The sequence below is a fragment of the Furipterus horrens genome, unplaced genomic scaffold, assembly GCF_987537825.1.
Source record: "Furipterus horrens unplaced genomic scaffold, mFurHor1.1.pri manual_scaffold_2, whole genome shotgun sequence".
NCBI classification, from domain to species: Eukaryota; Metazoa; Chordata; class Mammalia; order Chiroptera; family Furipteridae; genus Furipterus; species Furipterus horrens.
The window spans coordinates 166,867,750-166,882,214 of NW_028327172.1; the positions used below are offsets into that span (position 1 = coordinate 166,867,750).

The 14,465-nt window shown below is 39.5% G+C and overlaps 1 protein-coding gene across 1 annotated transcript in view; it reads right to left on the reverse strand.

Annotated features, from left to right (window-relative positions):
- FRAS1 (Fraser extracellular matrix complex subunit 1) overlaps positions 1-14,465 on the reverse strand; it is a 461,942-nt gene that overhangs the window by 28,228 nt on the left and 419,249 nt on the right. The window contains exons 59-64 of the mRNA XM_090266724.1: positions 10,532-10,737; positions 7,371-7,527; positions 5,412-5,612; positions 4,325-4,512; positions 2,913-3,188; positions 130-362 (exon numbers count right to left, since the gene is read on the reverse strand). Of these exons, the coding sequence (XP_090122850.1) occupies positions 130-362; positions 2,913-3,188; positions 4,325-4,512; positions 5,412-5,612; positions 7,371-7,527; positions 10,532-10,737 (1,261 nt within the window). The remainder of the gene's footprint in view (positions 1-129; positions 363-2,912; positions 3,189-4,324; positions 4,513-5,411; positions 5,613-7,370; positions 7,528-10,531; positions 10,738-14,465) is intronic.

Below are 14,465 nucleotides of genomic sequence, written 5' to 3' on the forward strand. Positions count from 1 at the left end.
GAAGCTTGCATCACCACTACTCCTATTTTGCTGAAGCCTCACTCACAGATCTGCCACACCTAGAAAATGTACACAGAAGAGCTGAGATTCACTCTGCCCTTTCAGGGGGATAGGTATCGCCAGTCTGACCTGTTCGGATGCTCCTTGTGTTTGACATCCAGGTATTTCAAGGTTGCGATGAAGGACTGAGCCTGGAAGCCTCTCGCTGTCCCAGCCACCACTGGGGTGTGGCAGATAGCACTGTCTATTCCGATAGTAACAATGTTGCTCCGTAAGGGGGTCCCCACATGACCCACCTTGTCTACAGCTTTTGCCACACAACGTACATGGAACCTTCGGCTAAAGTAAATGCTATCCAGTACCTATTGGGAAGAATAAAACATCTCAGACATGTGTGTATGTACTATTTAAACAGCTCCTTAAAATGTTTCTTCTGAATGACATGACAGAACCAGTTCCTGGTAGAAGATAATCTGTGAAGACAGTCCATCCATCCACCCACAACATAAGTATTGACTTTCTACCAGGAGCCAGGCACTATGGACTAAACAGTGAGTACTTACGACCTAAGTCAGTAAGTCAGACAATTAGCAAGTAAACAGATGTGAAGCAAGAGCCCAGAGGTGACTGGCTACTAGTGACAGTACTGTTCTCTTTATATTATATGTTAGGTTCACCATAAGGACCACTCAACCGGTTTTCAGCCCTTCTAGCAAGAGTCACTGGCCTCAAAGTCAATTTTGTTGAGAGCATAGTGTCAGAATAAAGAAGAGAGATGCTTCCTTGCCAGGAGTTCTTATTTTTCTTTGTTTCCGACTGCTTTCCCATCTCCAACCCCCACTTAATGACCACACATATTGCAAGAGTTACAAAAACATGTAGGTTTGAAGCTGAGAACTTGGCTTCTGACACCCGCTGGCCTTTGAAGGTCTTTCTATAGATTCTTTTATGCTCCCAGACATATAGGAGCTGTAAGAGTGCTTAACTCAATCTATGTAGAAGCAATGGAGGTCACCAGAACCCTTTAGGTCAGAGAAGCAAATAACAGGAATAATGAATTAGTAATTCTGTGTGCCACAGACCTCCCACAAAGCAAACACACAAACTTATAAATTTTACCCATGAAAAGAATTTTCACTGAAGTCTATGAAAAATTAAAGAAGATTTTTCTATTAAAAATTTTAATTAGCTGCCAACAATTCATTTATTTATTTATACATGGACTTAGGGATTTAAGGCATCTTATAAAAATGCATAAAATACAATGATAAGAAATAAATAATTGAAGAAATAACGATAGAACAAAGGACACTGGGGTAAACCTATTAGTCACCAAATTCATTGCAAGAAAGAAAACTGAAATATAAAGTAAAATTATAAACTTGGTACCTGTTAAAACTTTATATTTGGCTCAGGTCAGACCAAACTCCCTTCATGGTTTTGTTAAATGCTGAATTAGATATTTATGAAAAATATGGCATTAAGTTTTGCTATTTAAAATTTTTAATAATATAGAAGGTATTTTAAATTTGAGTTTGGTGATGTTGCAAAAGACTTAACCTTCTCTCCTCTCTGAATAAGTTGCGCCAAAGCAATGAGCATGAGTGGCCCCACGATCCAAAGTGTCCATCTATGTGTAACAGTTTCCACCACTGTTATCCCATCAAGGTGATACACTTACTTTATTTATTTTTATCCTTACCCAAGAACATTTTTTTTGCATTGCTTTTTAGAGAGAGAGGAAGGCAGACAGAAACATTGATGGGAGAGAGAAGCATCGATTGGCTGCCTCCCAAATGTCCCCAGACCTGGGATCATTCTGGGCACATACACGCCTGCACCAGGGATTGGGGATTGAGGATTGAGCCCACAGCCTAGCTTTGTGCCCCAACCAGGGATTGATCCCGCAACCTTTCAGTTATGGGATGACGCTCCAATCAACAGAGTGAAGTGATACACTTATTAAAGTGAGAAACAACTGGGGTTGAACAGGAAAAAGTTAGATAAATCCAGTCTGAAAGAAATCTAATTTCAAAAATTACTAAGTGCACTAATTTCAGTCAAAAATCATTGAGTGCTTACTATGTGCCAGACATTGGGCTGAGCCTGCATCTCCCTGCTTTCAACTCTCTGAAGAGGATGAACTCACTGGTGTGACCAGCGGTCCCTGCAGAGCACTGCTCCCCAAGCCTGGGAAAACCATCACTGTCCACTGCTCTCTAGTGGTGGCAGTGGTGTTGGTCTGGTCCCCTTATTCTCTGAGGACAGCAACCGCATTGTGAGCTTCCTTTCATCTTCTCCCACGGGGCTTTGTAAAATGCTGATCACTCAATAGAATTTCATCCTTCTGTTTAATAACTGGTCCCTGCTATGTGCCATCGATGTGCTGTCCACTTTGGGATATACAACTGTGGTAGAACCCTTGGTCCCTGTCCTTATGGAGTTTACAGCCCACTACTATTGAATGATTGAAGACATGTGAACAAAAAGTAATCAGGGTCCAGGTTCCTACCTGGAACCTCTGACTCATTATACCATTTATAGGTCACTTTTATAACTGAGTTGTCAATGACCTTGCCCAGCGGGTAACTGAAAGAGGCTATTTTGATTTTGCAGAGCAGGAAACTGAGACTCAGAGAGGCTAAGCAACCTCTTAACATCATATAGTTAAAAAGAGGCAGAATTAAGATTTGTAAACAGGTTGCCTGAGGACTAGCTTAGTTTTTCTACTACACTATATTGCCTTCCTTATACGTAAGAATAAAAAGACTGTGTGTGTCCTGCTCATTTTTATTTTTATTCCACATGCCACCCATGGACCTTAGAAAGCTCGACAGAGTCGAAGTAACAAAGAGAAAAATACCAGTTCTCTCCCTACACAACCAAACCCAGACCCTGACCCCCAGACCTACCATGTGGTTGACACTGGTGAATGGTGTGTTGTCAGTGATGGTCTCAAAGGGAGACCGGGCCCCATTGCCATCAGTGGGGGCAGCCACCTCCCAGCTGAACTGCACAGATGTCTGGTTGATGCCAGCCTCACCACAGCGCTCCCTCATGACGTCATACTTGGGGAAATGAGGGTCACAGGGGGTGACACAGACCAGTGGATAGCCTGGGGATGGGGATTTCTTGACTCCTTCCTTGGTAACTTCTTCTACATGGTCATAGTCTGCAAGTGTGACAACCTGCAAAGGAGCAACGAAGCTGCAGCCTGGGTTTGGTATGGGGAAGGTCAGAGAACTACGGCTTCACAAAAGTCACAAGGTCACTTAACTTCCAGGGATTCTTGAAAAGATAACATGTTTACAAAGCTTTACAGGGCATGCCTAAAAGATACTGCAGACCTTAGGCAGTGGAGAAGATCCTCCTACTACCCAGCTAAAAGCTTTATTATCTTATTAGTATTATTCTTAAATCAGAGCTCTATCACTCATGTGAAAAATACTTATAGTTTCCTGCACACTGCAAATGAGCTATATCATGAACAGCAGTTACTAGTTTCAGGTTGCATTGAATTGTCAATGGTAGGCAGTAGCATATTTAGCAAAATAAAAATAAATAACGGTAGTGTATTTCTTCCATGGTCAAACAAGAGACACATATTGAAATGATGCTTTTAGTATACGAGACCAGTCAAGGGAGGTCAGAAGACTCATTCTAACTGCTTCATTATTATGGGTTAAAATCCCTTTGGCAACCTCTGGGCATTTTCCTTGTAATTGTAAAGTCAGTGCATTTATTCTATATGTCCTCAAATTGGAAATCCTAGTATACATTTTACATTTCTAAAGATACTTAATTCTATGTGTGTGGCTAGTATGTAGGATAATAGATATGGAGTAGTAGTATTACTTTTTTCTTTTTTTTTTTGACTCTTTTAGGTTGCACCAAAGAAGTGAGAAGATCAGTTGCATTGTACTTTCTGTCTTTATTAGACTAAGGTATGGGCATGAATCGGTCTTACTCTCATGTTGGAACAGAATTTCTTATCATCTGCACTACTGATATTTGTGCCAAATAATTCTTTGTCTTTGGAGCTGTCCCATGCATTGTTGGATATTTAGTATCATCTCTGGCTTCCACCTGTCGATGCTAATAGCACTTAGTAAGACAGTCATAACAACTAAAAATGTCACCAGAGACTGCCAACCGTCCCATGGAGTTGGTGACGGAAGGTGGGGGTATTGCAAGGGAAGGCACAAGACTGTTCCCAGTTGGGAACCACTGTGTTAGAGAAATGAAGAAGTAAATAGCACTGAAAGTCCTACTTATCTCACATTCTCATCTACTAGTCATTAACACTTCGGGTCAAGCAACTCACAATGGGTGGTGCTGGCAATATGAGACTCCCTGCTGCCTCCTGGTCTAGAATCGTCACTGTGGCTGTGGTCACTTCACCAAGAACTGCTTCCACGGGGTCATCTGGGCCAAGGACTACAGAGAAAGATTCATGCCATTCCCGGTCTTCATTGGACAGAATTTCAACTTTAAAAAATATATGATCCACACCTTTGCCAGGGACAGAACACAAGGACAGCAAAGATCTTCGTTAGGTGACAGACCTAAGACAAGGCTTCATATTTAAGTAGTCCCTTTCCTTTTAGAGGTTTTCTACAAATGCAGTGGCTGTTGATCACATTGGCCCCTTCTCAAACGGTGAATCTGTTGTACAGACACAGTTCCACTGGTGGTAGAGGCTCCGTATTACAGATTTACTATTCAACACCATTTGAGGATTAATGGCCCCTGCTTGACACTAGGCTGGCAGTAATAAAAATCTATGATCCAAAATATACTCCACCCTGGTTATAAGGATTCATTCTCTCTCTCTCTCTCTCTCTCTCTCTCTCTCTCTCTCTCTCTCTCTCTCTCTCTCTCTTTCTTTCCTTCTTTCTTTTTCTTTTTGCTTAATTTTTCTTTCCCCTTTGCACTTAGGCCCAAGTGTCTGTGTGGCTGTGAGTGCTTGCACAGACACCTTTCAAAGCTGTCTCCTGAGAAGCAATCAATAGCTCAAAGGCTGCCTACCAGGCCAGTCTCTTCAAAGTTGAGAATGTGATCATCCTTAAAGGGGGAGAATTAAAAACTTAGAAAGCCCTTTCCTTTTCCTGAAATGATTTCCTGAAGGTATGGAGACAATACTCTAACCAACTGAGCTATGCAGCCAGGGCCAAAGATCCTTTTAATGAAGGAAAATGCCAAGAATGTTCCAAAGTCAGTGGCCCATTTTTTTTATGCCATTTATACTAATTAAAAAATTTAAAGACTTCTGCAATCTCAAATATGTACTTTAAAATACTTTATGCTATTGGACTGTTTTCCTCTTTCATTTTTCTGCTCATTGCTTTCTTCAAATATGAGATACCTGGTTCTCTATAGAGTAAAATGAACAATTACTGTCATTCAATTACCGGGACTGAACTTCAAGACACGGCTCTTTGGGTAATAATCCACACCAGACTGGGCAGACCCGTCCCGCGTGCTACAGCGGATCTTGGATGTCCTATTCTGATCCCCTCTGCGGATCACCTTGATATTCAGAATGGCTGTGGCATCTGGCCCCGAGGGTTCCCGGACTTGGTACGCAGCTTCTTCAAACTCAATGGTAGGGGCTTAGGAAACATGGTCCGGGAAACAAGAGCAAGTTAGAAAAGCACAAAAGATTCCAACTCCCATGAAAACACTTGCTAATGACAAGAGGGAGTTTTTCACAGTTATGAACACAAAGCCAAAATGGCTTACAGTTATGAAAATCAATCAGTATTTACCCCTAAGCAATGCTTGGGAAAAAGAAATTTATTTGTAATTTTGGAGAAGTCATTTCTCATATATTTCTTATTAAAAACAATATAGTTAGGGAAATATTTTTAAGGACTTTGGAAGGCATGATGCCCAAGTTTCCATTTAGGTATCACAATTCACAGAATGTTTTAAAAATGTGCACAATATTGATCAAGGCACTGAGACATAGTAAGCAACTGATGAATATCTATCAAGTGATTGCAAAAATCAACTCCTTTCCATTATTGATAAACGAATTCCTAAGGTTAATAATTTATCTCATTTCTAGATAACTTAAATTTACCAAATCCATCTCTCATCTCTGGTCCTTTGGATCCTCCCTCCTGGCGCTCTCACCTCCCCCCACCCTTAGCTTTTCCTCACTTCTCACAGGTCATTAGTTAAGAACGGGTAGTTCTAGTGACTGGCTACAACAATAATTCAGGAACATAAGACTTCCGAACACAATCTGGTTTCAAGTACTGTTGTTATTGCTAGGGTATGGTTAATAATATGATGATAATGTTTACTAAAAATTCCCAATTATGCCCTCTTTTCTATTACATTCTTAGGGGGAAGGGTGAAGTGGTAGCAGTAGAGAGTAAGATAAAAAATTCAGAGCAATTACAAAATTTAAATGTATAAAAATATTCGGAAAACTCTAGAGTCTCTATTGTTCATTTCCTCCACAGAAAGGAAATTCTTCTAATTGTAAAAGATAAGCCTCATTTGAGACTGTAGGTTTTTTTGAAAAGAATGTTCTTTGAAACTTAGGAGTGTTGCTGTAACACAACGTGGATTTGTTACTTCTCTGAGCTTCAGTCATTGCGTTTTCTGTGTGACTGGGAGAGAGAGGTTCACTCCAGGATTTGAACCTGTGTTTCCTTGGGTAAAGGAGCAATTCAACTTCAAGGCTGGCTTTTAAAATTTACCCAGTGTCCCAATTAGTCCCTGATTTTATATATGCCTAGCATGATTCTTGGTACACAGTAAATATTCAATAAAATTGCTATCACTATTTGTAATATTAATACCCATTCACTTATTAAAGTATCTACTTTAATAAAACAATTATGTCCCAATTTGGAACAGATTTTGTTTTTCCTAATGCTTAGATCAGTCTTTACTACCACATGACTAAAGAATTTAAGGTGGTGTTTTTTTTTCCTTTTAGGTTAGTAGGCCAAGTCAATGAAAAAAAAAAAAACTGAAATGTCAGACTTTTCTAGGAAGGTGCACTGTTTAAATCAGTTCATTGGATTCAACTGATTCTGATTGTATTTCCAGTTCTTCTCCTGAACTGCAGCGACTTAAATAGTTTTATTCTCTGTCTTAGTATCTCTGTCCTGACTTTTAACCATACTCATTCCTTATCTCTTGGCAGCGTGGTAGGGAATAATGAGATTAAAAATACCTATCAACTTATTGGAACTTTATAGAGGATGATGACGTGCTGCCAACATTTTAAATAAATACTGCAAGGTTGTTATCAGTGCGTACTTTTATAGCACTTTCATTTTCCAAAACACTTATAATTACATTATTAGTAAGTGTAATGTACAGTAAGTGTACATTATAGTAACTCTTACCATCTTCATCATTAGATATGGTGATGATGGCCACGCTATTCTTTCCAATTCTGGCTCCACTCCAGTGGTTTCCAAGAGGATGACTAAGGTAGACCCTGAACTGCTCCTCAGGCTCAAACATGGAATCATCATGGATAAAGACACTACAATTCTTCATCTAGAGTCAATGGTACAAGATAAATTAAAATTTGCAGTGAGATATTAATAACTTGCTTTCTTTTCCTAGAAAGTGATCTTTCTTCTTAGAGCATCAAAGAGTCAACACAAATTCAAAAGGATCCAAACTGTTTCATTTATAAAATAGAATATTTATATCTAAGAGCTCCTGCTTATGTGGGACCTACCTATTTTTGGAGCTTTATATGAGAACATTCCAAACCATGTTGAATTATTGGTAATGAGTTATAAAAAAGAAGATCAAGTAAATAACCCACTGATGAGCTTGTGTGGAATATTTGCATGCTTTCCCACATTTTGCCTGGGCTGGCCAACATTGGCACATGTTATGACAGGTAGATTCCTGATATGGGGGTTAAACAAATGCATTCGACATCCTGGAGACCTGAATAATGTTCTTTTTTCATTGTAAAAAACGGAATAGTCTTATAAAGAACTTAGAAAGGCTTCCTGTTAGGCTAAAGACATCTTTAAATGCTGTAGAATTCCCAAATGTGCTGCCAAATGTTGTCATGTCTGAAAACTGCTGAGTAATGAAAGTCTCAGAACCTAATCTAAATCCCTGTTTGATGGAAAGAAACTGTGTTTCTCAAACTGAATATTCTCTACTGAGGATTGTATCCTTGAGAAATGTAAAATAAGGTCACAACATTTTAGATAACAGAGCAGCCTCCATAGTAGAACCATGTGATAAGTGGGATTATTTTTAGTTGAACCATTTAAAATCCACTATACTACCGTATTGCATAGTCTATGTGGGTATAGAGAAGTTCCATTCTCATACTTTCTAATTATACTAAATGGCAGGAGAACATCCATATGAACATTTATACGTAGCTTCTTAACCTGGTTTTAAATCACTGAAGAATAGTCCTTTTTTTCCTACCACATCTTTATTAAAATAAGAATTTCTTTATAGAAAGTATGAATTTAGGGGTAACTCCTCAGGATATCTTTAAAAGAAGACATTCTAGTAAATGATATATTCCAGACATATTGCTTAGCAAGCAAAGAAAATGAAGATTCCAAAGTGTGTTTATGACTAATGATAGATTGTCATGTTGGTAAAATTTATACTATTAGACTGTACTTCTCTGTAATTTTATTAAACAACATACTGTCTCTTAAAACAAATACAGACATGTAGACTCAAAGAGAAAGATGACATCTGTAATATTTGTATGTATTTTTAAACACATGTTTCAACCTGCCACCAGTAAAATTCTTATAAAATACATAACTGAGACAGGGCTTTTATGAGTCATAAATGTGTACAAGACTGAGAGTCCCAAAGAAGAAAGCTATTACATTTTTATTGTTATTAAATATGAACAGAAGAAGAATCTGGGGTGAACTAGGATGGGAAAGGTCTTCTTCTGCTAAACTTCAAAAGGACTAATCATAAACCCCAAATTTGATGCATAGGATTATATCAAAATCAAAGAATTTCTTTCAACCAAGAACACCATGGTCAAAGGTAATAGATAAGTGACAGAAAGGGAATGTATGTTCATAATATCTAAAATGTCTTACTGGTAAGAAATTAATATTTAGAATATACATGAAAGCACAGCAGATCAGTAAGAAAAAGACAGTAATATGATAAAATAAGGAACAAAAAATAAAAATAATAAATTTCAGTAAATGGAAGCTCAATAACTTAAGTTTATAAAACATCATCAATTAGAAAAATGTAATTTAAAAAAAGATGTAAATTTTATACATATTAAATTAGGAAAAAGTTAAAATATGAATAAAATTAAGTGTTGAAGAGAATGTTGGGTTATAGCAATACTCATGTACTATTAGTGACATTCTGGAAAGTACTCTGACACTTTTTCTTTTCCCCAAATTAACCACATGCATGTCTTATGGTCCATCAATTTGGCTGCTGGCTATGTATCCAAAGAAAGTCCTACGGTTGTCTGTGAGTGGACATGAATGAGGCTGTGCACTGCCGCATTATTAGAGGGGGCAGAACATTAGGAGGTGACTGGAGGTTATCACTGTGGTTCCTCACTATTACTGAGAACAGGTGGGGGAACATAGCAGATGCACATCATAACATGCTAAGCAACAGCTTGAAGCAACAGATTTTATGTACACATAACTGACATGGACGAGTAAAACATATTGTTAAGTAAACACAGTCAAAGTTTGGAAAAGATATAACACAATGATGATTTTATGAACTAAAAATTATGCACCCAAAACAAGCAGCATTTTTTAAGAACAAATACAAATTAAATGCAACAGATTGATGAGCTCCAAGGCAGGGAAGGGGATGTGGTAGAAGAAGAGGGGTGAAATAAAATGAATAAATAAACAAAATAAAATAGGGTCTTGAACTAATCAATGAGGACTTGCGCCTGCAATCAAGGGGGACAATTGGCTCAGCTATCTGCAACTGAGCTCCAAAAGTGGAAAAATGTGATTCTTATTTAGTATATATTTTTGATATACACAGAGTCACAGACTTTGAGTCTGATGCAACCACACCTAGTGATTAGAGTTTTTCAGGAGTTCCCATGCACTATGCATCACTATTAAAGTACATTGCCAGGGGAACATTATACTGACTTGAATATGCTCAATGTCTGCCTATTTGATCCTATTAGGATATATGTTGCCCTGGGACAGATACCCAGGTATTAGAGAATTGCCTATTCTTCTTTTAAGTAACACTGGTGGAGTGTCTTCATCTCTAGTGTTGTTTCAAATGAATAGCAGCCTCATTCATTTGATCCTATTTAATTCCAAAGATATTACACATCATCTAAATTTCCAAACTTAATCAATGATGTATTTGGTTTTAAATGGGAGACCAAGAAGATAGCCACATAGAATGTATAATATTACTAAAAATATTATCAATTAATAAGAAACTTCCCAGGATATTCAGAATTTGTCTAAATTACTTTACTATGGACAAATGAAAAAACAAGAGGAGAATCTCCTCTTTTAGCAACCATGAATCCACTTACTTTCTCCCCTTTTAGAAAAGTAATCCGTGAAGAGTCTGCATTTCTTCTCTCCTCAAAGTCTTCCATGACTTGAGCCGAATGGCCCTGAGTATAGCATCTCACTGACGACTCATAGCTCAGGTCTCCACTCCGAATGATAGGCACGTGCAGAACACCCTCCTTCTCCTTCACGAGGAGCAAATCCTTGGCAAACTGCATGCTGGGCACTGGGATTGGGCAGAAGGGAAGACAGAGGCATTGTTAGACGGAGACACAGGGAGCTGGCCACAGCCCTCGTCATCCCGCAGCAGCCACATGGCAGAAGGGCTCTGGGAAGGGCCACCCTAGGCTGGCAAATCTCAGGTGGTAAGCAGATTTCAAGGAATGGCTATTGCTCTCAGGACAAGGGAACTGTTTTCACTGTGAGTGTGGTTCCAATAAAATCGAATAAATCAGTTTGTGCACCTGTTTTTGCTCAGCTTCAGAGTATGGTCACCATCTCAAATGCAGACAGGTAATATAAGTAAGAAAATGGGCCACGTGTAAGAAAAAATTTGATAGAGACTTGAGCACTCAAAAAAGTTCACTCCCTCCTAAGGTTACAATAAGGACAACAGGAGTGCAAACCTACTGATCCATGGCCACTCACATTGGCCCTGGGGCTGGGGAGACAATAGGGAAGAGTTGTGACATTGGCAAAGAGGAAAGAACAGGTCATTTCAAGAAGCTGGACTTTCAGCTTCAGTCTTTTGTTGGCAGATTTTCCTATTCTCCAACAAAGGAAGATTCCTTGTCTGGATTTTTATGTCATATCTCTTAATTTTAAAATAGCAACCAATTAAAACAGGAAAAAGAAATTCCATACAGGTCAAAACTATTTGGGCTGAACAAAACATATCCATGTGCTGAAATGTCCAGTGGGCCCCCAGTCTGTGGCTACTGCTGGATGGTTTCCTGTTCTCTCATAACTCCCAAGGCCTCATTTGACTCCCTCATTTAGGGAGGGACCATAGCCAAATCATGGTTAAAAACAAAGGCTTTGGAGTAAACAGACTTGAATTTCCATCCCAACCATGCTACTTATAAGCTGTATGATATAGGGCAATCCACTTAGATTTTCTGAGCCTTGGATTTTTTCAGTGCATAAACTGGAAATAATATCTAACTCATAGAATTATCAAGGGTATTGAATTTAATAAGATTATGTATGCATGGTGCTCAGTGCAGTATCTGGCACACAGCAGGCACTCAAATTTTGGTAGGAATTATTATCATGTGGTTTATATTGCCTCCTATTCCAGGCTTCTCAATATGAAGGTCATTTGTTTCTCCTCACTTCCTACAATGCCTATGGTAATGCTCTATATTAAGGCATGTCCCTTTCTGAGACTAACACTTTGTTGACTGCTGGTTATTAATTTCTTAATGAATAATACCAAGAGGTAGTCTCTACAGTCATTTGTCAAATTAGGCTACAGGAAGCTGACCCTACAGCTGTAGACACCTACTTCATGGCTGTGTCCTGGACATGCCCTCCAACACATGAAAGGAGGGAACAGAGAGGGTAAGCACCCTAGCATTCTGCAAGTCAATATGCAGAAAGCTCTGTTTGCCCCAACTTGCCCACTGCTCACAACTGTTGGCATTAGCAAAATAAAACAAACCCATGATCTGAGCTAAGCCCAACAGTTATCATTTATTACTAAGAAAAACCCAGAAGATACCTCTTAAGAGAATACCACACCTAAAGGAAAATTAATACCCTCAGCATTAGGCCCTGGACAATTACCATTTAGGGCTCTGTTATCCAGTAAAATGGTCTGTGCTGTTAAAAAAAGTGAGTGGCAGTGACATGACCTAGCAGAGGAAGACGAGACGAAAGCTTGTTGCCAAGTAAAAAGCAACACAAGGAAGAAGGCTTTTCTGTTCATGGCAGGTTATCTGACGCTTTGGATTGATTTTTCTGGCTGGCCTGACAGGCATCAAGTCAGATGAGAGTTCAAAGCTAGTGGCTGTCTCTTCATTTTGTTGATTGTTTCTTTTGCTGTGCAAAACCTTTTTAGCTTGATGTAATCCCATTTGCTTATGTTTTTTGTTGTTGCTGTTAACCTTGCCCAAGAAGACATATCAGAAAAAATACTGCCATGAGAAATGTCCAAGATTTTACTGCCTATGTTTTCTTCTAGGATACTCATGGTATGGAGTCTTACATTTAAGTCTTTAATCCATTTTGACTTTATTTTTGCGTATGGTGTAAGAAGGTGGTCTAATTTCATTTTTTGCATGTCTTTGTCCAATTTTCCCAGCGCCATTTATTGAAAAGATTATCTGACTTCCAGCCAAGATGGAGGCATAGACAGACACGCTGCATCTCCCTCTGTCTAAGAAGGAATACAACTACCTCAAAACTAGAAACAACCAGAAGTTCCAGAAAATCAAGCTGCATGGAAGTCCAACAAACAAAGATATAAAGAAGAAATACTCATCCAGACAGGTAGGAGGGGCGGAGCCAGGGCAGAGAGGACGTGGTGTGGTGGTGGCAGCAGCGGCGGCAGTGGCAGCGGCAGGCCGGCAGAAAGCACCGGCAGAAAGCAGTTACACGTTTTAAAAAGTCAGGAGGGATACCCGGGGAGTGTTCCCAGCTCCTCACCAGACCGCTCAGCTCATGGTCCCAGTACCAGGGAAAATCAAGCCTCATTGCTTCTGACTGTGCAAACCAGTGGGGGTCGGAACAGAGGCAGAAACTGCCGGTCTCTCAACATAATCTGCTTGTTTAAGGGCCCCCACAGTCCTAGAACATCCACAGACCCACCCACCCTGGGAACAAAGGCCAGGACAACAGCTAGAGGGGCACCAGTCCCATACAGAAGTGGAAGAAGTGCCTGGAAAAGGGGTGAGTACTGAGCAAGCAGCATTGTTCCCTCTTAGACCCCTCCCCCACATACAGCGCCACAACGTGGTAAAACAGGTCGCCCTGTACTGATGAATCCTTAAGTCTCCGCCCTTTACAACGTAACAGGAGTGACAGCTCTACCTAAGAAACAGAGGCAAACAAACACATGAAATTTTCAAGTTGAGGAGACAAAAAAGTATGTTCCAAAAGAGGGAATGGATCAAGGTTCCAGTGGGAGAACTAAGTGACGAGGAGATAGCCAACCTAACAGATGCAGAATTCATAACACTGGGAATAAAGATGCTCACAGGCTTGACAGATATGTTGAGTATGGCAAATGCATAAGAGAAGAAGTGAAGGCTATGCTAAGTGAAACAAAGGAAAATCCACACAAAAACAATGGTGAAGGGAAGAAAACTGGGGTTCAAATCAATGATTTGGAACATAAGGAAGAAAAAAACAGTCAACCAGTACAGAATGAGGAAACAAGAACTGAAAAAAAAATGAGGAGAGGCTTGGGAACCTCTGGGACAACTTTAAACGTGCCAACATCTGAATCATGGGGGTGCCAGAGGAGAAGAGAAAGAGCAAGAAATTGAAAGCTTATGTGAAAAAATAATGAGGGAAAACTTCCCAAATTTGGTGAAGGAAATAGACATACAAGTCCAGGAACCACGTAGAGTACTGGGCGAGCTGGACCCAAAGGGGACCACACCAAGACAAATCATGATTAAAATGCCAAAGGTGAAAGATAAAGAAAAAATCCTAAAAGCAGCAAGAGAGAAGTGAAGAGTTGCCTACAAAGGGATGCCTTTAAGACTATCAACTGATTTCTCAAAAGATACTTTGCAGGCAAGAAGGGACTGGCGAGAAGTATTCAATGTGATGAAAAGCAAGGACCTACAACCAAGATTACTCTATCCAGCAAAGCTATCATTTAGAATGGAAGGGCAGATGAAGTGCTTCCCAGACAAAGTAAAGCTAAAAGAGTTTATAATCACCAAGCCATTATATGAAATGTCAAAGGGACTTGCTTAAGAAAAAGATCAAAACTATGAACAC